The sequence below is a fragment of the Macaca fascicularis genome, chromosome 20 (assembly GCF_037993035.2).
Source record: "Macaca fascicularis isolate 582-1 chromosome 20, T2T-MFA8v1.1".
In the NCBI taxonomy this organism is placed as follows: Eukaryota; Metazoa; Chordata; class Mammalia; order Primates; family Cercopithecidae; genus Macaca; species Macaca fascicularis.
This window is the reverse complement of record NC_088394.1, coordinates 68,688,770-68,713,203: the sequence shown is the minus strand read 5'-3', so window position 1 is coordinate 68,713,203 and position 24,434 is coordinate 68,688,770. Positions and strand designations below refer to the sequence as shown.

Genomic DNA, 24,434 nt, shown 5'->3' with positions numbered 1-24,434 from the left:
AGCAAAGCTTTCTACATGGTAAGCAAAATACCTTAAGTAAGACTAACACCTTTAGGTTATTACAAAGTATTCTAATTTATTTTGATTTATTGGTTTAAAAATTATAAAAATAATCAACTGCTGTTAACATGGAGAGAACATCTGCAAAATAAAGAAAAGAAATTGCCAATACCAGCAATCTGAAAGAATTACTTTTATCATTTTGCTGAATTTCCTACCAAATATTTGTTTTTACATAAATTTTGTATCTTGCCTTTTTCATATATCATAAATAATTTCTACTCCTAGAAATTTCATATTTTTAAATGACTAAGCTTTGTAAATTATAATTATTTTTTCTGATAATAATATATACTCACTGAAAAAAACTGAGAAATAGAGACAAACAGGAAAAAACATCTTTTAATGCTACTGCCAAAGATAATCTCTGATAACATTTTGGTAGATAGTATTCTTGTCTTTCTTAAGGAATGAAACTATACTTTTCAAATTAAAAAATGGTATTATAGGCCAGGTAGGTGTGGTGGCTCACACCTGTAATTCCAGTACTTTCAGAGGCTAAGGCAGGTGAATTGCTTGAGCCCAGGAGTTTAAGGATGCAATGAGTTATTGCTGCACCACTGCACACCAGCCTGAGCGACACAAGACTCTGTCTCAAAAACAAAAACAAAAAAAGGTACTATATTATATACATTGTATTTATGACTTTCTTTTACTTAACAATATATTTTTAAAGTGTTCCCATGTCCAAATCTCACGTTGTTTTCCCTTATCCTGCCTGGATTTTTCTGACTTGTAAATAGAAATGCAGCCTCCTCACTCAGTTTCTTACTCAGTACCCAGAACTGTGCTAGATTCTGAAAATAGTTCAAAGGAAACAAACAAGATTCGTATTGGGCCTATACAATTATAACACTGCTCAGGAAATGAACTGATAGTGGATTTGCTATTTAGTAGAGAACACTCATTTTTAAAAATATGTTGTTCCTAAATTCCACTGTTTTATTATATATATTTAGATTACTCTATTTTTTGTGATGTTAATTTTTGTCTTTTTTTTTTTTTTTTTTTTTTTTTTTTTGAGATGGAGTCCCGCTCTGTTGCCCAGGCTGGAATACAATGGCACGATCTCACTCACTGCAACCTCCACCTCCCAGGTTCAAGCAATTCTGATGCCTTGGCCTCCTGAGTAGCTGGGATTACAGGCAGACACACGCCACCACACTCGGTTAATTTTTGTATTTTTAGTAGAGACGGGTTTTACCATGTTGCCTAAGCTGGTCTTAAATTCCTGATCTCAAGTGATCCACCCACCTCAGCTTCCCAAAGTGCTGGGATTAGAGGCATGAGCCATCGTGCCCAGCCTAATTCTTGTCTTTATTACTAACTTTTTTTCATTTTCTTTGATATAAGTTTTATATCAACCTGCTTTTGACCCCTCCAACAATAAAAGTGTCATCAAATTAGGTGAGATTCATAGTTTTACAGCATTATGCAGCTAATTATGTATCATCCAACAGCTTCATAAACTAATATAATTTGTCAGTGGTCCATTATTTTCACTTTATATGAACATATTTGAGGTCAATTAGGTTAATCTGGTAACATTTCAAGAGATCTACCACACCCTGAAATTAAGATTCTGCATTCATTTTAGAAGTCACTAAAAAAAATAAAAATAAAAAGTAAAAAGCTATTGTTTGAATTTTTTCAAGAAGGCTGACCAGGCACAGTGGCTCACACCTATAATCCCAACATTTTGGTAGGCTAAGGTGAGATGATCACTTGAGGCCGGGAGTTCAAGACCAGCCTGGACATACCGAGACCCCCCCCACCTCTACAAGTTTTGTTTTGTTTTTTTGAGATGGAGTCTTGCTCCGTTGCCAGGCTGGAGTTGCAGTGGTACGATCTCAGCTCACTGCAACCTCTGCCTCCTGGGTTCAAGTGATTCTCCTGCCTCAGCCTTCTGAGTGGCTGGGATTACAGGCGCCCACCACAACGCCTGGCTAATTTTCATATTTTTAGTAGATACAGGGTTTCACCATGTTGGCCAGGCTGGTCTTGATCTTTTGACCTCGTGATCCGCCTGCCTCGCCCTGCCAAAGTTCTGGGATTACAGGCGTAAGCTGCTACACCCAGCCTCTACAAGTTTTTGTTTAAAAAATTAGTCAGGTATGGGCTGGATGCAGTGGCTCACACCTGTAATCCCAGTACATTGAGAGGACAAGGCAGACGGATCACAAGGTCAAGAGTTTGAGACCAGCCTGGTCAACATGGTGGAACCTTGTCTCTACAAAAATACAAAAAATTAGCTGGGTGTGGTGGCACATGCCTGTAATCCCAGCTACTTGGGAGGCTGAGGCAGGAGAATCACTTGAACCTGGGAGGCAAAGGTTGCAGTGAGCCGAGACCGCACCACAGCACTCCAGCTGGCCAACAGAGCAAGACTCCATCTCAAAAAAAAAAAAAAAAAAAAAAAGTAGTTGGGTGTGGCGGTGCATGCCTGTAGTCCCATCTCCTTGGAAGGTTGAGGCAGGAGAATCACTCGAACTGCAATCAAGTTTCTCCTGTGTATTTTCTTAAGCTCTATCTCACTTTGTAAATGGTAAATGTTCATAAAAATTAAAATTTTATACTTTACATACATATAATTTCATCAAAAATTATTAATATCAAATGTCATTGCCCCATGTTCTTAGTTTTTGAAAATATTATTTTTGGCCGGGTGCAGTGGCTCAAGCCTGTAATCCCAGCACTTTGGGAGGCCGAGGCGGGCGGATCACGAGGTCAGGAGATCGAGACCATCCTGGCTAACACGGTGAAACCCCGTCTCTACAAAAAAATACAAAAAACTAGCCGGGCGAGGTGGCGGGCGCCTGTAGTCCCAGCTACTCAGGAGGCTGAGGCAGGAGAATGGCGTAGACCCGGGAGGCGGAGCTTGCAGTGAGCTGAGATCCGGCCACTGCACTCCAGCCTGGGCAATCGAGAGAGAGATTCCATCTCAAAAAAAAAAAAAAAAAAAAGAAAATATTATTTTTAATGACTACTTTCATGGCATAGATTTTTCTGGTGTTAAATTTTCCAAGTTTTAGCTGGTCATGGTGGCATGCGTCTGCAGTCTCAGGTATTTGAGAGGCAGAGGTAGGAGAATCACTTCAGCCCAGGAGTTCGAGACCAGCCTGGACAACGTAATGAGATCCCCTCTCTTAAAAAAAAAAAAAGTTCTAAAGTTGCTGTTTTAACCAAATGTATTTTGAAAGGTATTTACTTATCCACTGACACTGTCTCAAACTTTGACAGCATTAAACATCTTTCTTACATGTTCTTATAGGTGTAGCCTGGCTAACTACTATTCATCTCTTCCTTCAGGGAGCCTAACCTCATCCCCAGGCTCTGTGCAACGTGACTGGCAATGTGTGCATATCTTCTTCAACACCCTGCCTTTCTATTTATTTATTTTATTTATTTAGTAATTTTTTGAGACAGAGTCTCACTTTGTCGCCCAGGCTGGAGTGCAGTGGCACCATCTTGGCTCACTGCAACCTCCGCCTCCAGGGTTCAAGCAATTCTCCTGCCTCAGCCTCCTGAGTAGCTGTGATTACAGGCATCTGCCACCACATATGGCTAATTTTTTTGTATTTTTAGTAGAGACGGGTTTCACCATATTGCCCTGGTTGGTCTCAAACTCACGAACCTGTGATCCGCCCGCCTTGGTTTCCCAAAGTGTTGGGATTACAGGCATGAGCCACCACTCCCAGCCAAACACCCTACCTTTCTTAGACTGCACTGCAACTGCCTATCCACTTATTTCCCCAATTTGACTGTACATGCCTAGAGGACAGAGACTGTAACTGTTACACAATACTTGACATACAGTAAGCATTCCATTTTTGTACTATGAATAAATAATAGTATTTTATAAAACAATGCTGACAAGAGAAAAGAAAAAATTGTCTTCAGAATGTGTTTCATAAGCCTGTACTTTTCTAGATTGAGTATTAGACCATAATTAAGTAGTCACAACTAAAAATAAAACATATTTTAGCAACAGGGTACTAACTATTAAGATGAGATTTTGCCACTCAACTAGTAAAATCATAGCATCTGTAAGTCAGTCAACGTAAACAAAGAGTCATAGTCAGATGGCTATATTTTTTCTGACAAATGTAGAATTAACGTTGTGTATTTGAAATGAACAAAGTCTGCATTCATTTTACCTTGCAGGAAAGGTCTGTAACTGATTGTTTGCAAGGTGCAAGATTCGCAGGTGCGGGTGCCCCACCAGGACAGGTATGCACTGATCCGTCAGGAGATTGTTGGTCAGATAAAGCAGCTGCAACATACTCAAACTCTCCTCGCCAGTGCAGGCGGATGGTAAAGACTCCAGACTATTTGCAGATGCATTCAAGTATCTGAGACTGACAGAACACACACAGATCATCACCTCCTTTATTTGTTGCCTTCCTATATAGAAACCATCATGTCACCTCAGTATGGAATGCTGCCATTCCAAGCTCCCAAATGGAAAAAAAAAAAAACATTCTCCAAGTGGTTTTTCTCTAATTGATCCTATTCAACCCAAAGTTCCTTTTACTCAATTCATGCAAACCAAGTAGAGAGAAAAAAGTACAAGCCTGGTTGTTTTCCCAGGCTTCTGGAGTGCCTGATTCAAACCTAACTTCATCTTTTACTGCCAAACTGCCTACTGAAAGGATGTTGCTGAATATCATGTTCACATATTTCTGAACTACGAATACACCATTTAGAAAAACTTTTGTCTGGGCCGGGCCCGGTGGCTCACGCCTATAATCTCAACACTTTGGGAGGCCAAGGTGGGTGGATCACAAGGTCAAGAGATCAACACCATCCTGGCCAACATGGTGAAACCCTGTCTCTACTAAAAAAAAAAAAAAATATATAAAAATTAGCTGGGGTGTGGTGGGAGTACTCCTGTAGTCCCAGCTACTCAGGAGGCTGAGGCAGGAGAATTGCTTGAACCCAGGAGGCGGAGGTTGCAGTGAGCCGAGATCACACCACTGCACTCCAGCCTGGTGACCGAGCTAGACTATGTCTCAAAAAAAAAAAAAAAAAAAAAAAAAAGAAATTATACTTCCACAAGAAGACTATTAAGAATGCCAGTTTGGGCCGGGCGCGGTGGCTCAAGCCTGTAATCCCAGCACTTTGGGAGGCCGAGACAGGCGGATCAGGAGGTCAGGAGATCGAGACCATCCTGGCGAACACGGTGAAACCCTGTCTCTACTAAAAAAATACAAAAAACTAGCCGGGCGAGGTGGCGGGCGCCTGTAGTCCCAGCTACACAGGAGGCTGAGGCAGGAGAATGGCGTAAACCCGGGAGGCGGAGCTTGCAGTGAGCTGAGATCCGGCCACTGCGCTCCAGCCCCAGTGACAGAGCGAGACTCCGTCTCAAAAAAAAAAAAAAAAAAAAGAATGCCAGTTTGTCACACATTTGTCAACTGTCAACACTGAATATTACAAATCCATTTTAATCTTTGCCAATCTAATAGACAAAACATGGAATAATTTAAAAATTTGCCTAACATAGTATTTGGTATATACAGAACATTCTCTTTTTTTTTTTTTTTTTTTTTTGAGATGGAGTCTCACTCTGTCACCCAGGCTGGAGTACAGTGGCGCGATCTCGGCTCACTACAAGCTCCGCCTCCCAGGTTCACGCCATTCCCCTGCCTCAGCCTCCCGAGCAGCTGGGACTACAGGTGCCCGCCACCACGCGCAGCTGAATTTTTGTATTTTTAGTAAAGACGGGGTTTCACCGTGTTAGCCAGGATGGTCTCAATCTCCTGACCTCATGATCCGCCTGCCTCAGCCTCCCAAAGTGCTGGGATTACAGGTGTGAGCCACCGCGCCCAGTCCAGAACATTCTCAATAAAAGGCAGCTATTATTATTAAACTTGTGTGTTCTCAGGTCTTCTTCATGTTGTATGATCCATAATCCCTAATTCACTTTTTATATTGAAATATAAGTTTTACATAACGAATTAGCTTTTAAGCTAATGGTGGGTACTGTGTGTCTGCTTGTGTTGTGGTCTCAACAAAGCTCTGTCCAGAGTTAGCATTAAATAAATACCACTGACAGTTCACTACAGCTAAGTTACTCACTACAGATTCTAAGGTTGTAAACTAATTTTATTCAGACTATCATGAGGACCAAATGCAGCATTATGCATTGCTAACAAACATTTGTAGATTAACAACTGCATCAAGACTCCATATAAATGTTACATAAAGAAAATTTCCTTTAAATACTTTTTAGAATTTCCAAAGATTTTATTCTGAAGAATATGCAACCAACTGTATTATACATTAAGAGATGTATAAGCTGCTAAAGAGAGAACAAGCCAGACAACCGTGGGCTGAACAGTTTTTTACGTCTCCTGTTCATTTACTACTGTTCATCTCTGTTTTCTCCATTTCTAAATTGAAGACAATATTGCCTTCTCCATATTGTAGAAAAATATAATTAAAAACCAGTTTTCAGTGCTCGCTTTGGCAGCACATATACTAAAACTGGAACGATATAGAGATTAGCAAGGACTCTGAGCAAGAATAACAGGCAAATTTGTGAACCATTCCATATTTGAAAAAAAACAAAAAACCAGTTTTCAGGTTGGATGCAGTGGCTCATGCCTGTTAATCCCAACACTTTGAGAGGCCAAGGCAGGCAGATCACTTGAGTCTAGGAGTCTGAGACCCGCTTGAACAAAATGGTGAAACCCTGTCTCTACAAAAAATAAAATTAGCCAGGTGTGGTGGTGCATGACTGTGGTCCCAACTACTTAGAAGGCTAAGGAGGAAGGATCACTTAGACCCAGGAGGTCAAGGCTGCAGTGAGCTATGATTGCACCACTGCACTCCGGCCCGAGTGACAGAGTGAAATCATGTCTCTAAAAAAAAAAAAAAACCCACAAAAACAAACAAACCCCACAAAACTAGCTTTCACTTAAAGGTGATGTACACATTAGGTAAACCTGATTACAGGCCTAACATGTCATCTATTTGTTAATTTATAGTGAGAAGGCAAATGACACCTTTTGGAAGGACATCACCTGTAAATACAGTTTTCAAAAAGTACCCAAAAAGCTTGCACATATTCAAAGGCAGTCTGGTAAAGCTAGAAGTAAAAACCAAATTAATTTTAGTGGTATGTCCTTTTCTCTCCAATGCAAAAGCTCTAAATTGCCCAAAGAAGCCACAGCAGAATGTTATTTATCTTTAAATATCATAACTGTATTCATTTTCAGAGATGAAAGCCTGAATTTTCTCAACCTTTCTGAAATTGTTTACAACACAGAAACCTCTTTAAGGATTTGACAGTTATTTCAACTAGGAATTGCTGCCTCATAAAACACTGTCATATTTTGTTTCATTGCAAATTGCAAAAAATTGCAAATAAGTCTCCACCCATAGTTGGACTATAGGTAAACTCTCTGTAAATACAGTTCCAAAGGTCACTTCAATGATAAGTTACTGTAGTCTGTTCAGCCAATGATTCTGCTCTTCCAAAAAAAATCCTATGGTACTTACTTTAAGGCCTTGGAGAAGAGGGTGTCTGGCAGCCTCGTGAGTGCATTATGCTGAAGATCCAACACCTCGAGGGGGATGTGCTCTACCAGTGTTGGGAGGTTTTGCACGTGATTGTGTCCTAGCATCAGTTTTCTAAGACTCAAGCTACTCAGAATTCTAGGGGGGAAACATACAAACAAACAAATAAAAAACTTAGTTAACTCATTCTTTCTGAGGCTGTCCTGGCCCATTTAACTGAACTCAGTTAACTTACAGAAACATATTCTCCTAGACCGTATACTCACTGACAAGTGCCTGAGCCAAGAAAGCAGCTATGACCATATGTTTACATACCACCCACCAGGAAGTCATTAAGGTCATTCTGAGAAAAGGTGAATTAATAAAGGCAAACAGCACAGAGAAGATCTAAACTAAAAAGGCAAATTTTAGAATAAATCAATTTAGATTTTAAGTCTAAGCAGCACCAAAAATTCAGTATATTAACACATCTTGTGAATAAATTCATAACATTTCACTACAATAAAAACTACTATTTATTGAGTACTTAAAACGTGCTAAGCCACTTAACAATGAAGTTCATTAAAATGAAGTTCATTCAGAAAGGTTTGGTAACTTTGATTTGCCTAAGATTTCACACTGCATAGTAAATAGTAAAGTCTGGACTTGAATTAAGTTTTGACTCCAAAGATTATGTTCATATTTACTATGTTAAATGCCTGTAGTTTAATTTTAAAGACTCCATAGGTAATAACCATATATTTTATACCTCAGTGCTTTTGAATATATCATTCCCTGCCCCCTTCACCAAGCGCCACTCTCTTTCTCCCACCACTTAGAAAAAAATCCCATCATCTGGTAAGGGTCAATTCAAATGCCATCTTCTCCATGAAACATTCCCTAATCATTCAAATTTATTCTGATTTTCTCCACTTAATTTATACAGTGTAGTGATTAAGAGTGAAGGCTCTGCAGTAAAAGTGACTACATCCAAGGCCAGGTGTGGTGGCTCATGCCTGTAATCCCAGCACTTTGGGAGGCTGAGATGGGCCCATCGCTTGAGACCAGGAGTTTGAGACCAGTGTGGCCAACATGGCAAAGCCCTGTCTCGACTAAAAATACAAAAATTACCTGGGTGTGGTGGTGTGCACCCATAGTCCCAGCTATTGGGAGGGAGGCGCTGAGGCCAGAGAATCACCTGAGCCCAGCAGGTTGATGCTGCAGTGAGCAGTGATTGTGCCACTGCACTCCAGCCTGGGTGACAGAATGAGACCCTGTCTCTGTCCCCCACCCCTGCCTCCCAAAAAGAAAGACTACCTTCAAATGCCAGCTCCCATCACTTCCTGGTTAAGTGCAACCTTCAACAAGTTACCTAACTGCTCTAAGCTTTACTTTCCTCATTTCTAAGATGAAGATAAGAGTACCTATTAAATATATAATAAGGTTTTTAAAGGATTAGGTAAGATCATAAAAGTGATGTTCTTACAACGTTGCTCAGCTTATAATAGCTCATCCTAAAAAAATTAACTATTGTTACTATCATGTCACCAACCTATGGCAGCAACTCTTAGTATATTTATTTCATCACAGTTATCCACATATGTTACACTATCTTCTCATTAAGTTCCCTGCAAGCCAAGCCCATGTTTTAGCCTTTACTATGTTCCTTACAGCACATCACACTGCCTCATGCTCAACAGGTACTCAACACTCACTGAATAAAAGGCAACCCAAATCTAGAAAAAAAATTAAATACACACACACGTAAATGTTAGTACATACATACGTATATACGTAATATATGCATTCAGGCACACATACCTTATGGGAACCTCTGTGAGAAGATTATAGCTCACATCTAATACTTCTATCTTCTTCGCTTCACAGGCCCAGTCAGGGACACACTCTAGCAGGTTTCTGCAGAAAATAAACAATTAAATGGCAACATTTAAGATGACAAGTGGAACTCATTTCACTAGATTGTAATGCATCCATTAACCAGCCTGTGAGCCCTTGAGGGCATGGATACTGTCTCCAAGGCATCCCTTGGTACTTAACCTGGAATATAGTAGGTGCTCAATGAATGCTGTTGACTTAGAAGGGAGAGGAGAGACAAGTACTTGAAAATGTATAATACTGGATCAATCATGCTGTATGCTCAAAGAAGATAAAAAGGCTTTCTGCAATAAAAAAGCACACTTGTGATGGGATGGGATGAGGCGAAAGATAAGGAATTATATTAACAAACCTTCAAAGATGACTTAAGACTTCCACAGGTAATGACTGGGTAAGAAAAGAAGCAAATTCCAGGGAAAATGAACAGAACGAATAAAAGTGAGACAGTAAAGGCAACAGATAACTAGTGGGGGAAAAGTTTCAAACCATTTAGAACGTGAGCTCAAATAATCAGTAGAGCACTATGCAGATATTCAGTAAAGAGAATTTTTTTCAGATGTGACAGCTTCTCTAGGCCTCAAGATATCTATGGGTTTATCGAGTGATAAAATGAGGCAGAATGAAGTAGCACTACGTAAGAGAAACACACATATTGCTATACCTTAGTGAAGGAAACCCTTTACCTAAAATGGATCAAAACAAGCTCTCTAAGAAATATGTGGGTTAGAATATGAGGGTGTTATACAATAGCCTGAGGTGAGGAGCACATTACAAGCACTGGGTGGCAATATGAGCTAGAGCATAGAGGCAAGAGAAGAAACACATGATGTGTATGGGGAATAACACGCAGCTTGGTGATGCTGGAGCACCCGGAGGAGAGGGCCTGGGCTGGAGATGTGAGTGTAGCTGAAATAACTGGAGTAAATGAGGTCGCGTCCAATGGAGTATAGCGGACCAAGGACAGAACCCTGGGGATAATCAACCTTAAAGGGCTAGCTGAGGAAGAAGGGTACGCAAAAGAAACATGGTCAAAGTGACATGAAAAAAATCAGACTGTATTAGCTAGTCAAGGAAAAAGCATGTTTGGAGAAAAGAGAGCAAGATTAATTGTGTCAATACAGAAAAGTTCCAATAAGAGCAGAACTAAACTGAATTGTTAGAGGGATAAGCAGATGGGGACTGAAGAAACTAAGCCAACAAATGCACACAATTCTTGAGAAATTTGGACAAAAGGGGGAAGAAAGGAACTAAGACAATAGCTGGGGGGTTGTGAGGTAAAGGGAACTTTGTTATGACAGAAGAGATAAAGTGTGTGTACAGAGTAAGAAAAAAGAGGCTGAAAACACACACACACACACACACACACACACACACACACACACACACACACACACGAGAGGAGGGGAAGGGGAAGGGGAGGGAGGAGGACAATGAGTACGAACAGAGCAAGGTCCAGGGCAGTGGGAGTGGAGGAGTCACAGGCACAGACAGCTAGACTGGCCATGAACAGGGGAGAGAAGCTGAGAATGAAATGCATCTATATAAATTCAAGCAAGGTGGGTGTTCAGAAGCTGAGGGAAACCACCCACAATGGTCTCTATTTTCCCAATCAAGTGGGAAGCTAAGTTCCAGTATGGAGGAGACTGGGGAGGGGGACACTGAGGGAGGTAGATGCTGAGGACACTGGAAGGAGCTGGCAAGAGAAAGAACCAATAAGCTCCAGATAAGGTTGGAAATTTTGAGTTTGCAGTGGTGTCTACTTGGATGTGATTTTCTTTGGCAACGATCAAGCTCAATGGAAAAGGTAAAATTTTAGTACTGATCCATGCTGGGGTTTTGCTGGGAAGATAAGCAGAAAGAAATGGAGTCTAAAACATTAGCTCAAAATTATAATGATAAAGTAATGAAATCAACAAAAAGAAACCTGGTTACAACAGCTAGTATTTCTTGGGGTGACTACACATCAGGTACTATCCCATGCATTCTGCATCTATCACCTCACCGAGTCTTCACAACAGCCCTGACCACATAGGACCCTGCCCACTGCCCCTTTGATCTGCTCTGGGCATCCTGTACTCACAGCACTTAGGATGCTGCCCTGTCACTGCTTGTTTGATTGTTCATCTTGCCACTAGACTGCAAAACTCAACCACTGAACCCAGAATGCCCAACAGTTGTTAAAAATGAATAAAAGAAAAACAAATCTCATTTATGTTTGTTTCTGGCCACTGAGAGGAGTAATAAAATCCTGAATATAATTAATATCCCTTCAAAAATAAGACCAATATGAGTTATAGGAGTACAAAATAAATAAATAGTATTTTAAAAACCCACTATCTGGCCAGGTGCAGTGGCTCACGCCTGTAATCCCAGCACTTTGGGAGGCCGAGGCGGGCGGATCACGAGGTCAGGAGATCAAGACCATCCTGGCTAACGTGGTGAAACCCCGTCTCTACTAAAAATAGAAAAAATTAGCAGGGTGTGGTGGTGGGCGCCTGCAGTCCCAGCTACTTGGGAGGCTGAGGCAGGAGTATGGCGTGAACCAGGGAGGCGAAGCTTGCAGTGAGCCGAGATCATGCCACTGCACTCCAGCCTGGGCAACAGAGTGAGACTCCGTCTCAAAAAACCAAAACCAAAACCAAAAACAAACAAAAATCCATTATCTAAAAATCAAGAATTATCTAAGTCCAACTGACAAAATAGGAATCAGTGCCATGAAGATAACAGGTCTTCTTTGTTTGCATCTCATTCTACATCTATAGTCTTTAAGAAAGAGTAATTCATAGACACCTTACTATTTCAAGAGAATCCTTCCTTTATACAGTAAGGCTATTAAACTTATTGATCCACTCATCCTTTCTCCTTTTTCCAGGTTATCCAAATATTTCAAAATACTTAAGACTTCTTGTACATCAAAACTGCCAAAGAATCCACATGTATCTCTTAAATGGTAAGACACAAGTACCACCCTCATCAGCGACACTCACCGGGAGAGATCCAAGGAAGTGAGCAGGCTGGGTACTGGATAGACGTTCACTGCTGTCAGCCCTAATCCATAAACAAACAGGTGTTAGTGACATCCTCTAAAAAAGAAAGTAACTGAGAGCTGACAAGGGAAAAGTAGCTTAGTGAAATCACCAGAAAGAAAACTGATGTCTTCTACTAAAATGAGTTAAAGACAAAAACTACTGAAAACTCACTTTGACTAACTGTTTGATCCCACTTTGTCTTGAAAAACAAATGTAACAGCTAATTGAAGAATCCTATGTACTGCACTGCCTTTATACAAGGTTAAGCAGTAGTTAAACGTTAACAGGAAATATTTTAACTTTTAATTGAAGTATAACATAAATACAGAAAAGTGCAACAATTCAGTAAATTTTCACAAACTGAGCACACTAATGGAACCAACACCCACATCAAGAAACAGAACATTACCAGTTCCCCAGAAACTGCCCCATGTTTCCCCTTCCAGTCACTGCCCCTCAAGGGTAACATCATCCTGACCAAGTACCAAATTACTTTTGCCTGTCTACATAAATATATGCAAGCAGTAGGTATAATTACTTCTGTCTATCTACATAAATATATGCACACAGTATGTATAATTTACTTCTCTGGCTTCATTCACTCCACAGTATGTTTACAGGATTTGTTTATACAGTTGCATATAATTATAGTTCATTCATTCTCATACCTGTATAAAATTATTTTATGTGAATATGCCACAATTTATTTGCCCATTTTAGAGTTGATGGACATGTAAGTCTTTTCCAGTTTGCAGTTACTATGAATAGTACTTCTATGAAAATATTTGTCCATGTCTTTTGTGAACTAATATAAGTCCTTATTTTGAGCACAAGCCTAGAAGAGGCACTGCTAGGTAGAGGGTATGTTTCTGTTCACCTTAGGAGATACTACTGAACAGTATTCCAAAGTGGTTATACCAATTTACACTCCAACAGCTGCCCCTGGGATTTTTAGTCCATTCTAGTCATTCTGGTAGGTGTGTAGTGGTGCCACATAGGGGTTTCAATTTGCATATCCCTGATGACTAGTCAAGTTCAGTGCTTTCCCTATATTAACTGATCACATTTAGATAATTTCTTTCTGTAAAGCAGAGTTCTTGACTTTGAGGCATCAAAACTGCAAGTTTTTATGTATTTAAGTATTTAAATACTATTAAAATACTTAATTTATTTGTCAATACTTAAATATTTACAAAGAGTAAATATTTGGGACTGCATGCCTGTTGATGAGGTCTTTTCCAGTAAGGCCAGGAATTCAGACTCTTTTTTTTCTTTTTTTTTTTTTTTTTTGAGACGGAAACTCACTCTGTTGCCTGGGCTGGAGTGCAGTGGCTGGATCTCAGCTCACTGCAAGCTCCGCCTCCCGGGTTTACGCTGCCTCAGCCTCCGGAGTAGCTGGGACTACAGGCGACCGCCTAGTTTTTTGTATTTTTTTAGTAGAGACGGGGTTTCACCATGTTAGCCAGGATGGTCTCGATCTCCTGACCTCGTGATCTGCCCGTCTCAGCCTCCCAAAGTGCTGGGATTACAGGCTTGAGCCACCGCGCCCGGCCTGGAATTCAGACTCTTTAGACACATTAAGGATAGGGATGGGCCTGATAACAAAAATCTCCACGGCTAGGACTTACTACAATGTCAGGCATCTATAAACAGCATAAGTCAACACTCACCAGTTTTAACACTCTTCTGACCAAGCAATTAATCTAAGCTATAATTTGAAGCTTCTATAACATAATAAAAGGCAATGCAAATAGAAGTCCTCAACTTTTATCTGTATAATCTAGTTTACAGATATAGAAAAATAAAGAGAATAAAATAATGAACCCTCTTTCACCTATCATATAGCTTTTAACAAATCTACATTCTGCTTTATATGCTGTAGACCTTTTTTTTTTTTCTTTTTTGAGACTGAGCTTTGCTCTTGTTGCCCAGGCTGGAGTGCAGTGGTGCAATCTTGGCTCACTGCAACCTCCACCTCCCAGGTTCAAGCAGTTCTCCTGCCTCAGCCTCCCAAGTAGCTGGTATTACAGGCACGCGCCATCACGCCTGGCTAATCTTTTCTATTTTTAGTAGAGACAGGGTTTCACCATGTTAGCCAGGCTGGTCTTGAACTCCTGATCCACCAGGTGATCCGTCCACCTCGGCCTCCCAAAGTGCTGGGATTACAGGCGTGAGCCACCGTGCCCAGCCCAGACTTTTTTTTTTTAAATAATTAAAATACCACACATACCAAGAGGTAAACATCATCCTGAATATGGTTTTCATCACTCTTATGTATTCTTTCATACTAATGGCATACTTTTAGCTAAGAAAACAGTATTTCTGTGTTTTAAATTTTGATATAACTATCACAACATACATTTAATTATGTACTTTTCCTTGCTCAAAAAAAAGTTTGCAATTTATCCATATTACCATACAAGGCTTTAGTACATTCATTTCCATTGCTGTGCAATATTCTATTGCATAAATATATCACTACTGATTTACCCATTTTCCTATTAAAAATCCTACTTTTAGGCCAGGTGCAATGGCTCACGCCTGTAATCCCAACCCTTTGGGAGGCTGAGGTGGGCAGCTAACTGGAGGTTAAGAGTTCAAGAACAGCATGGCCAATATGGTGAAACCGTGTCTCTACTAAAAACATAAGAATTAGACGGGCATGGTGGCACACTCCTGTAATCCCAGCTACTCAGGAGGCTAAGAGAAGAGAATCACGTGAAACTGGGCGGCAGAGGTTGCAGTGAGCCAAGATCAGGCAACTGCACTCCAGCCTGGGCAACAGAGCTAGACTCCATCTCAAAATTCTACTTTTTCGTGCTCACAAAAAGTGATAAACAATCTGGTATATATCTCCTTTGCACATGTGAGTGTCTCTGGGATATATCCCAAGCAGGGAACTTCTAGAATATGGTATGTGTGGGTCTCGACATCTCTAACACTGTCACGTTGCTTTCTGGGGTGGTTTTACCAGTCACCTCTCACTGGCAGTGTGTGAGTGCTCAGAAAGATGCTTCTCCTCACCTCCGGAAACACTCAGAATTACCTTTTTTTAAAAAAATTTGATGAGTATAAAACGTTATTTAAATTTGCACTTTTTCTGACAGTAAAATTTAACCTATTTTCCTTTCCTTCCTTAAACACATACTGAAAGTAAAGAATGGTAAAGAACTTTCCATAAAAAGAATGGCCTCAACAAATATGAGGACCTTTTCATTGAAAAATATTCTTAGGGCAAATCACTATTGAAATCAGGGGCTTCTCATTCTAGCACTGAGGCTACACAAGCTTTTAAATCACGAATTGGCAAACTTGTTCTGTAAAAGGCTGAACAGTAAACATTTTAGGCTTTGTGGACCATATGACAGTCTCTCTTACTACTATTCAACTCTGCCGCTGTAGCACAAGAGCAAGAATGTATAAATAATATGCAAACAAACCACTGTGGCTGCATTCCAGTAAAACTTCATTTAGAAACATAGAAACTTGAATTTCATAGTAATTTTCACATGTCACAAAATTATTCTTCTTTCTTTTTTTGAGATGGGGTCTCACAAGTCTCACCCAGTTCTCTAATGAGAACACACATGGCATGCATGATCTCAGCTCACTGTAACATCTGCCTTCCAGGTTCAAGTGATCCTCCCACCCCAGCCTCCCGAGTAGCTAGGAGCATAGGTATGCCACCATGCTGGCTAATTTTTGTATTTTTTGCAGAGATGGGGTTTCGCCATGTTGCCCAGGCTAATCTCAAACTCATGAGTTCAGGTGATCAGCCCACCTCGGCCTCCCAAAGTGCTGGGATTACAGGCGTGAGCCCCCATGCTCAGTCACAAAATTCTCCTTTTGACTTTTTTTTTAACCCAGCCATTAGAAAAATGTAAAAACCATTCCTTATGGGCCATACAAAAAGAGGTGGCAGGCCAGATGCAGTCCTGGGGTATAGTTTGCCAACCCGTTTTAGACCATTATTGATGCTCTGTTTTGAACATGCTTGCCCACCTCCCCACCACCACTACTCTGTGGAATGCCTCTTATTATGCTCAATTAGTAAAGCTCAAAGTAACCTGCCATGTCTTTTTATGCACACTGCAACCACTTAAGTATTGACAGCAAAGTGAAAAGATAAAGTTTTGCCTCAATGAGCCACAAACCCCATCCTGCAGAGTGGCTGAGGAACACCACAGATGCCACTGTTCTTAAAAAGCACTGACAACAGCTGAAAGAGAAAAAACAAAAGGCTGGATAGAAAACTCACTGTTGGAACTGGCATAGAGGGTCCGAAGGGAGAAGCCACTGAGTGTTAGCTCCCTCAGCTGGTTCCGCTCACAATGCAGCTGTTCCAAGCTGCATAAGGAGCTAAGATCCAAGTCAGTCAGTCGGTTGTCCCGCAGATCCACGTGGGTGATGTGTTTATTTCCCTCCAGATTTTCAATAACCATGGTTTTCAAATGGTTCATCCTTAATATGCAGAAACAAGAAAATAATCAGAAACAAGAGTCTATTAAATGTGCTTACCAGAATAAAAAATAGGACAGGCATGATCCCTTTCTCCGTTTCCTTTTCTTTTTGTTTTGAGATGGAGTTTCGCTGTGTTGCCCAGGTTGGAGTGCGATGGCGTGATCTTGGTTCACTGCAACCTCCGCCTCCCGGGTTCAAGTGATTCTCCTGCCTCAGCCACCCAAGTTGCTGGGATTAGAGGCACCCCCACCATGCCCAGCTAATTTTTTGTATTTTTAGTAGGGATGGGGTTTTACCATGTTGGCCAGGCTTGAACTCCTACCCTCAGATGATCTGCCCACCTCGGCCTCCCAAAATGCTGGGATTACAGGTGTCAGCCACCGTGCCCAGCTCCCTTTCTCTGTTTCCTAAACAATTTAAGAATTTCACTACTTGCCTCATTTTGCAAGATACTATATAAATAACTACAGTTGATGAATAACTCAAGGTACAGCTAAGTCAGACAATCCAGATTGGCAAATACATATACAAACTAATAAAGAGAAGGAAAAAAGAGGCCATATCCTGAACAAGTTAAACACTTATATCCAAACACCTAATAAGGTCAGGTGGGCACTAAGTAGGACAAAGGAACAGGAAGATGAACACAACCTTTTGAGTGAGACAGTAGCAAAACAGTCACAACAGTACCATGTCCAGAGTATAAGGATAGAACCATACTTCCTCCTATTGCTATGCCTGCTCTATCTCTAGTGCTAAGGTTCACATAAAATTAATTAACAGACAAGGAAATAATCTGTGTATGTATATATACATATACACACACACATATATACACACACACACACATATACCGAAGAGTTCAAAGGTAAATTATACAAAATGACCTCTGAGTTCTTTTCTGTACAAGTATATGATTTAATTTATGCAGGTCTGTTCTCACTTTCCTGTATTTCTATAAATCTCTCAAGTCTCCAGTGTGGTTAAAAAAACAAAAACAAAAACTCTCTGTTACTGTCTTTACAAGGTCATCAATGGTTTACTGTAAATTACAGAACACCCAATAGGTGTCTTTTTACCAGCTTCAATTAGGAAAAGGTTATGACTAGAAAATAAAACCCTCATAAAAGGTTCTTAGTAATGAAACCTTTAACATTTTAATTGTAATACAATGGATATCAAGAAGAAACCTAATGACTCAACAGAAAAATGTCATTTATGGAAATCTACAAACTACTAACATACATATAAAAAGATGTTCAACCTCACTGCTCTGTAAATAAATGTTGATTAAAACAATGAAATACTTGTTTCAATCTACTAGACTGATGATAAAGAAAAAGAAATGCTAAAATCCAACACTGACAAAGATATGAGAAAATGGGAATTCTCCTACAATGTTGGAGGGGTTGGGCACAGTGGCTTACACCTGTAATCCCAACACTTTAGGAGGCCAAGGCAGGAGGATTACTTGAGCCAGGGAGTTCAAGACCAGCTTGGGCAACACAGTGAGACTCCATCTCTACAAAAAATTTAAAAAATAAAAAATATACATTGATGGGAAGGTGAGCAAAAACAACCTCTGTCCAAGGCAATTTGATAGTCTCTATCACATGGTACAACTACATGATCCTGAATCTCTCTGCTACTGAATGATAACTAAAGTCTTACTATACCTTTGAAAATACACATTTCTATACTGTTCAAAACACCTAATGTTACGGGCCAGGCATGGCAGCTCACACCTGTAATCCCAGCACTTTGGGAGGCTGAGGTGGGTGGACTGCTCGAGTCCAGGAATTTGAGACCAGCCTGCACAACATGGTGAAACCCTGTCTCTACTAAAAATAGAAAAAAAATTAGCCAGGCCTAGTGGTGCGCACCTGAAGTCCCAACTACTTGGAAGGCTGAGGTGGGAGAATCGCCTGAGAACAGGAGGTCAAGACTGCAGTGGGCTGAGATCGTGCCACTGTATTCTAGCCTGAGTGACAAAGTGAGACCTTGTCTCAAAACAACGACAACAAAATTTTAAAAACCCTAATGTCTTAAACAAATCTTCATAAAGAGAAGACATAAAGGTCCAACAGAGTCAATTTAAAGGAAGCTGCGGTAAAGAATAACCTTACCTTAAATCCACATGCTTGATATGGTTCATCCTATTCAGCACCCCTAAGTTCAGGACTTCCAGGCAATTTCCTGCCATAACCACTTTATCTAACATAGTGAGTTTCTCATAAACCTCAGGAATTTGACTAAAGTTGTTGAACGAAATTCCCAAAGAGGAAAGCTGTTGTAGATTTCCCAGTTCTTCAGGTAAAGTAGTCAGAAAGTTGCCATCAAGACAGAGGGTTTGAAGACTACAGGAAGAAAACAAAACAAGTCTACTTTATGGAAGGTTTCACTGGAATGCATAGAATCAGAGTTACGGATTCTGATTTATGTCACTAATTATCAATCCAAAAATAGTAGTGTCCTAACTCTCCATCTATACAGACTTAATAGATGACTTACACATAACTTACACAAATGGTCACCCCAACATTAAAAGAGTTAAGACCTCTGCTGTTGAAGCTGAGGGATCAGTCCCTGCTACAGGCAGGTAGATCTATGATGTCAAAAACTGCTGCTGACTAGAATCCTAGTAAGTACATGATTTATTTCACTGCAAGAGCTCACAGTACTACCTTCATTCCAAACCCCAGGCAAGTTCCTTATCCTGCAAGGGAAAAGATGAATCTAGTAAAAGTTACTTACTTTAGCAGATTGCCAATTTGACTTGGTAGGTCACGAAATCCATTACAGGAAAGGTTGAGCTCAGTCAGGGTAGAGATCTCACATAATAATATAGGAAACAACCCAAGTTTATTATGGGACAAGTTCAGGCCCTTCAGCTGAGAAAATCTAAAGAGCAAAGGCAAAAATGGATACTGCATTTCAATACATCTATTACTATATCTTTACGAGGGACATCAATGGCCTTTGATAATCCATTTTAAATGTCTATAATAGAATTTATTCCAAAAATACTTATTGAGCACTCGCTACACATCAAACATTGAGTGGGGACAGAGGACACCAAGATGACTAATGCACAGTCCATGTGATGAAGGAAACCAGGTCTAGCATTACAGCTCTCTTTTCTCTTTAAAAAGGTAGACAATCTTGAAGAACAGCTCATGCTGGTATAATTCTTTTGTATTTCATCATACTTGATATGCTTGAAATTTTTCATTAAATTTCTACATGTAATACACAAAAGCCTTGCAAGAATTAATCAACTCATAGAGCAACAGCTAACAAATATGTAGATCAAATCCCATTTTTAATAAGCAACTTCTTTTTTCATACTGAAATTATGTTGGCTCAAATGTCACATAAAATGAATAAACCAGTTAGAGCTTGAAAATAATGAATGTGACAGCATTTTACCATTATGTGACCTGATACACAAAATAGTAACTTTTAGAGCTTCTATTTTGTTCATGGAAGTAGAAGTATCTGTATTGTCTTACCCAGAGATGGCATTGTTATAAAATGGATCTCTTGGGTTTCTTCTTGATATCCATTGTATTATAATTAAGATGTTAAAGGTTTCATTAGTAAGAACTTTTTATGAGAGACTCTGGTAATTCCACTAGGGAGTAGGATGTTTTGTTATTATACAAGTGCAAGATGGTAAGGCTGAGATGTTCTCCATGATGATGATCAAGCACTTGCTTCTACATAAGAATCACCTGCTTCTAGATACCTCACTCTAATGCTTCTCTTTGTCAAATTTTCAACTTGTGATTTTCAGATGACCTAACCGTGACTGCTAATTATTCCTTTGGCTTGGTGCTTTAAATTCAGAATTTATGATCCAGCCCTCAAACTGGACTACTTCTTTTTCATAGCAACTCACAAAGAAATGCTAGAAACCAACTTCCTTAAAATTACTGCTTGTTTTCATTTTTACAAGCCAATATTATTAAAATAACTACCTCATTACTAAGTAGAGGCTTACACTTGAAAAACTTTCTAAAACAATTATCAGATGAGATAACAAAACACAATATTTTCTGGATATTACTCTAGAATTATTAGCTATTAAGGAAGGATGTAAAATATGTAATTTTAATGTATATTATCTTTTTAGTCACCATCTAATTTAAATCACTTTGAATGCTTTAATTTCCTATTTCTACCTTCTCCTCCAGAAGCCCAGACAATTACTTACAACACATATTTATTCACTGCGTCCATTTTTAAGTGGAGGAGTGAGGTGGGATGAGTGGAGGGTGGGAATGGGGTATATATTTTAATAAAGGAGATGGAATAACAAGTAGGTCATAGTACTGTAGGGCTAAAATGGTTCCCGTATTAGAAGAGAGAAGCATCACAGCTGACTAAAGGCTTAAGAGTTGGCAGTGGAAGGTACAAAGGGAAGATACAGCTTTATCTCTCAGAGTGAAATTCTTATAATTAGGCCTATCTCCTTTACGTTATTTAAATTTTATACTTCTAATTCAAAAATTTCCCATATACGAAATCTCTTGATGTAACTTGGAGGCAGATCACGCATCAGTGTCAATGATTTACATGAAAAGATCACCCAGATCAACAGAAGCTCACAGAACATTTACATCAATCTTCTGTTTTATGGGGGAAAAGGGCAGGTAGGAGAACTCCATGAATAAAAATTTTTACTTCCTCTTGAAAAGGGAGGGGAAATTTTAGAATATACATCCAATGGCAGCAGGTAGAAGTCATAAGATACTGATTATGAGTTGGTTTTAACAGGTCTGGAAACCCATTCTCCACATACTTGTAGAGTGTGTCGAGGCCTCCGGGTCTTTCTAACTGCATGAAGTTGTGTCGCAAGTTGAGGTAGGTAATATCTTGACTATAGAAGAGATGCTCAGGAACCTCCTCGAGGCTGTAACACGAGAGATCCACGGTACTGATTCGCTGAGACACCACCTGAATAACGTCAAAGAGAAGAGCTTTCTGAGCTAGTACTGGATGTCTATCACCCAGCAAAGAATGGAATGGCATTTACACAAAAAGACACTAATTAAAAAGACAGGAAAAAATAAAAAGGCAATAAGATCCAATTATTCATTTATAAATACCAGTTAATTTTTACTTTTTCCTAAAACCATAAGCTACTTGAAAAACAAGGGTACAAGTTAAAAGTCTCCATAAGTACAAGGTAAAAAAAGAAAAACACGTATCATTAAAGATGGAAAGTTAACACTTCATGCAGGAAGTAATCTTCTTGTTTGTTTGTTTGTTTGTTTGAGATACGAGTCTTGCTCTGTCAGCCAGGCTGGAGTACAGTGGCATGATCTCGGCTTACTGCATCCTCCATCTCCTGGGCTCAAGCAATTCTCCTGCCTCAGCCTCCCAAGTAGCGGTGATTACAGGCATGTGCCACCAGGCCAGGCTAATTTTTTTATTTTTAGTAGAGACGGTTTCACCATGTTGGCCAGGCTGGTCTCGAACTCCTGACCTCAGTTAATCCACCCACTTCGGCCTCCCAAGGTGCTGGGATTATAGGCCTGATTCACAGCGCTCAGCTGCAAGGAGTTATCTTAAAATGATTCGAAATAACTGGACAAAACTTTAAGAGGCAGTGTGATATGAAAAGACATGGCCTTTTGTAGCCACACTAGCTCTGCTACTTATCAGAGGTTTCTTCAACTGCTTTGAGGATAAAAGTAAATAACCAAGCACATAGCACACTGCTAAACACGCAAAAGACACTAAAAAAAATTAACTTCTCTTTAAAAGGGCAGAAGAATAGAATAGCTACTTAAAACTGGGACCAGTTTTATTCAGAGCAGATTTTATAGCCAACACAATATAACTATAAAATAATAAAATCAAAACAAGCTTCGTAGTTCTATAACAGTATGCCAATATAATATGGGTTATAAAAATTGATCTAAAAAAAGAAACAATATATCACTAGAAAAGTCATTCATGGCTGGGCGTGGTGGCTCACACCATAATCCCAGCACTTTGGGAGGCCAAGGTGGGCAGATCATGTGAGGTCAGGAGTTCGAGACCAGCCTGGTCAACATGGTGAAACTCTGTCTCTACTAAAAATACAAAGATTAGCTGGGCGTGATGGTACACACCTGTAATCCCAGCTACTCCAGAGGCTGAGGCAGGAGACCTGCTTGAACGCGAGAAACAAAGGTTGCAGTGAGCCAAGACTGCACCACTGTATTGCAGCCTGGGTGACAGTAAGACTCCATCTCCAAAAAAAAAAGAGAAGTCATTCATGTTTTGATGGTATGTCCTTATACTATAACAATCTCTTATACAAAATCCTGCAAAGACAGCTAGAAGAAAAAGAGAATTTGGAAATCACAATACACTTTATTGCTCTTTAAAGGCTAAAGAGCAGAAATGATGTTGAAGTTGAAAGACTAATTATCCTTGGCATATAGGAATAATGGTTTGTGACGGCATTAGAGGTCACTGTCCCATCATCAATAACTGCACATTTGAAGTGGTTCACCAAGGCTGTTCTGAACATATGCAGAACGAGAAGCACTGGGACACAAGTTATGGAATGCATCCATCTATCACTGACTACTACGGTCGAGGGAAGGTCATTTAAATCTCATTGTATCTCAATTCCTTCAAGGGTCAAATCTCTTTGTGTCTTAATTCCTTCTAAGGCCCTACCTCCCAGAGATAGTACAGAGGAAAATGCACCTGCAAACATTTTTGACAGCATTTTGTACTATGCATATATAAATAAGTTAAAGATCTGGTGGAATTCCATGATTTTACTCACTACATACTCAGGAAAGGCCTAGAAAGGAAATTAAAAATTATAATTTGCTATCATTATAATTTGCCATCTTGGGAATAAGTTCAGTTTCTTTTTTTTGAGACGGACTTTTGCTCTTGTTTCCCAGGCTGGAGTGCAATGGCACAATCCTGGCTGACTGCAACCTCCGCCTCCTGGGTTCAAGCGATTCTCCTGCCTCAGCCTCCCGAGTAGCTGGAATTACAGGTATGCACCACCATGCCCAGCTAATTTTGTATTTTTAGTAGAGATGGGATTTCTCCATGTTGGTCAGGCTGGTCTCGAACTCCCGAACTCAGGTGATCCACCTGCCTCAGCCTCCCAAAGTGCTGGGATTACATGCATGAGCCACTGCACCTGGCCATCAGTTTCAAAATACATTTCTCTTGGGGTACTCTATTTTTTTTTTTTTTTTTTTTTGTTGAGATGGAGTCTTGCTCTGTCACAGGCTAGAATGCTGTGGCGTGACATCAGCTCACTGCAACCTCCGTCTCCCAGGTTCAAACTATTCTCCTGCCTCAGCCTTTCAAGTAGCTGGGACTACAGGTGCACGCCACCACGCCTGGCTAATTTTTTGTGTTTTAGTAGAGACAGGGTTTCACCATGTTGGTCAGGCTGGTCTCGAACTCCTGACCTCAGGTGATCCGTCCGTCTCAGCCTCCCAAAGTGCTGGGATTACAGAC

General features: G+C 40.0%; 1 protein-coding gene and 1 non-coding gene across 7 annotated transcripts in view; one reads left to right on the top strand and one right to left on the bottom strand.

Annotated features, from left to right (window-relative positions):
• PHLPP2 (PH domain and leucine rich repeat protein phosphatase 2) overlaps positions 1-24,434 on the bottom strand; it is a 76,896-nt gene that overhangs the window by 14,806 nt on the left and 37,656 nt on the right. For 5 of the 6 annotated variants that reach the window (XM_045382027.3, XM_045382030.3, XM_074027918.1 and 2 more), the window contains 8 exons: positions 21,751-21,905; positions 19,701-19,847; positions 19,073-19,303; positions 16,744-16,946; positions 12,444-12,504; positions 9,382-9,477; positions 7,564-7,719; positions 4,218-4,418 (listed from right to left, as the gene is read on the bottom strand). In XM_045382027.3, coding sequence (XP_045237962.2) covers positions 4,218-4,418; positions 7,564-7,719; positions 9,382-9,477; positions 12,444-12,504; positions 16,744-16,946; positions 19,073-19,303; positions 19,701-19,847; positions 21,751-21,905 — 1,250 coding nt within the window. The remainder of the gene's footprint in view (positions 1-4,217; positions 4,419-7,563; positions 7,720-9,381; positions 9,478-12,443; positions 12,505-16,743; positions 16,947-19,072; positions 19,304-19,700; positions 19,848-21,750; positions 21,906-24,434) is intronic. The other variant, XM_045382028.3, reaches the window with a different exon arrangement.
• LOC123570778 (U6 spliceosomal RNA) lies at positions 6,517-6,620 on the top strand. Its single transcript, XR_006695021.1, has one exon. It is a non-coding gene; the product is annotated as a U6 spliceosomal RNA (small nuclear RNA).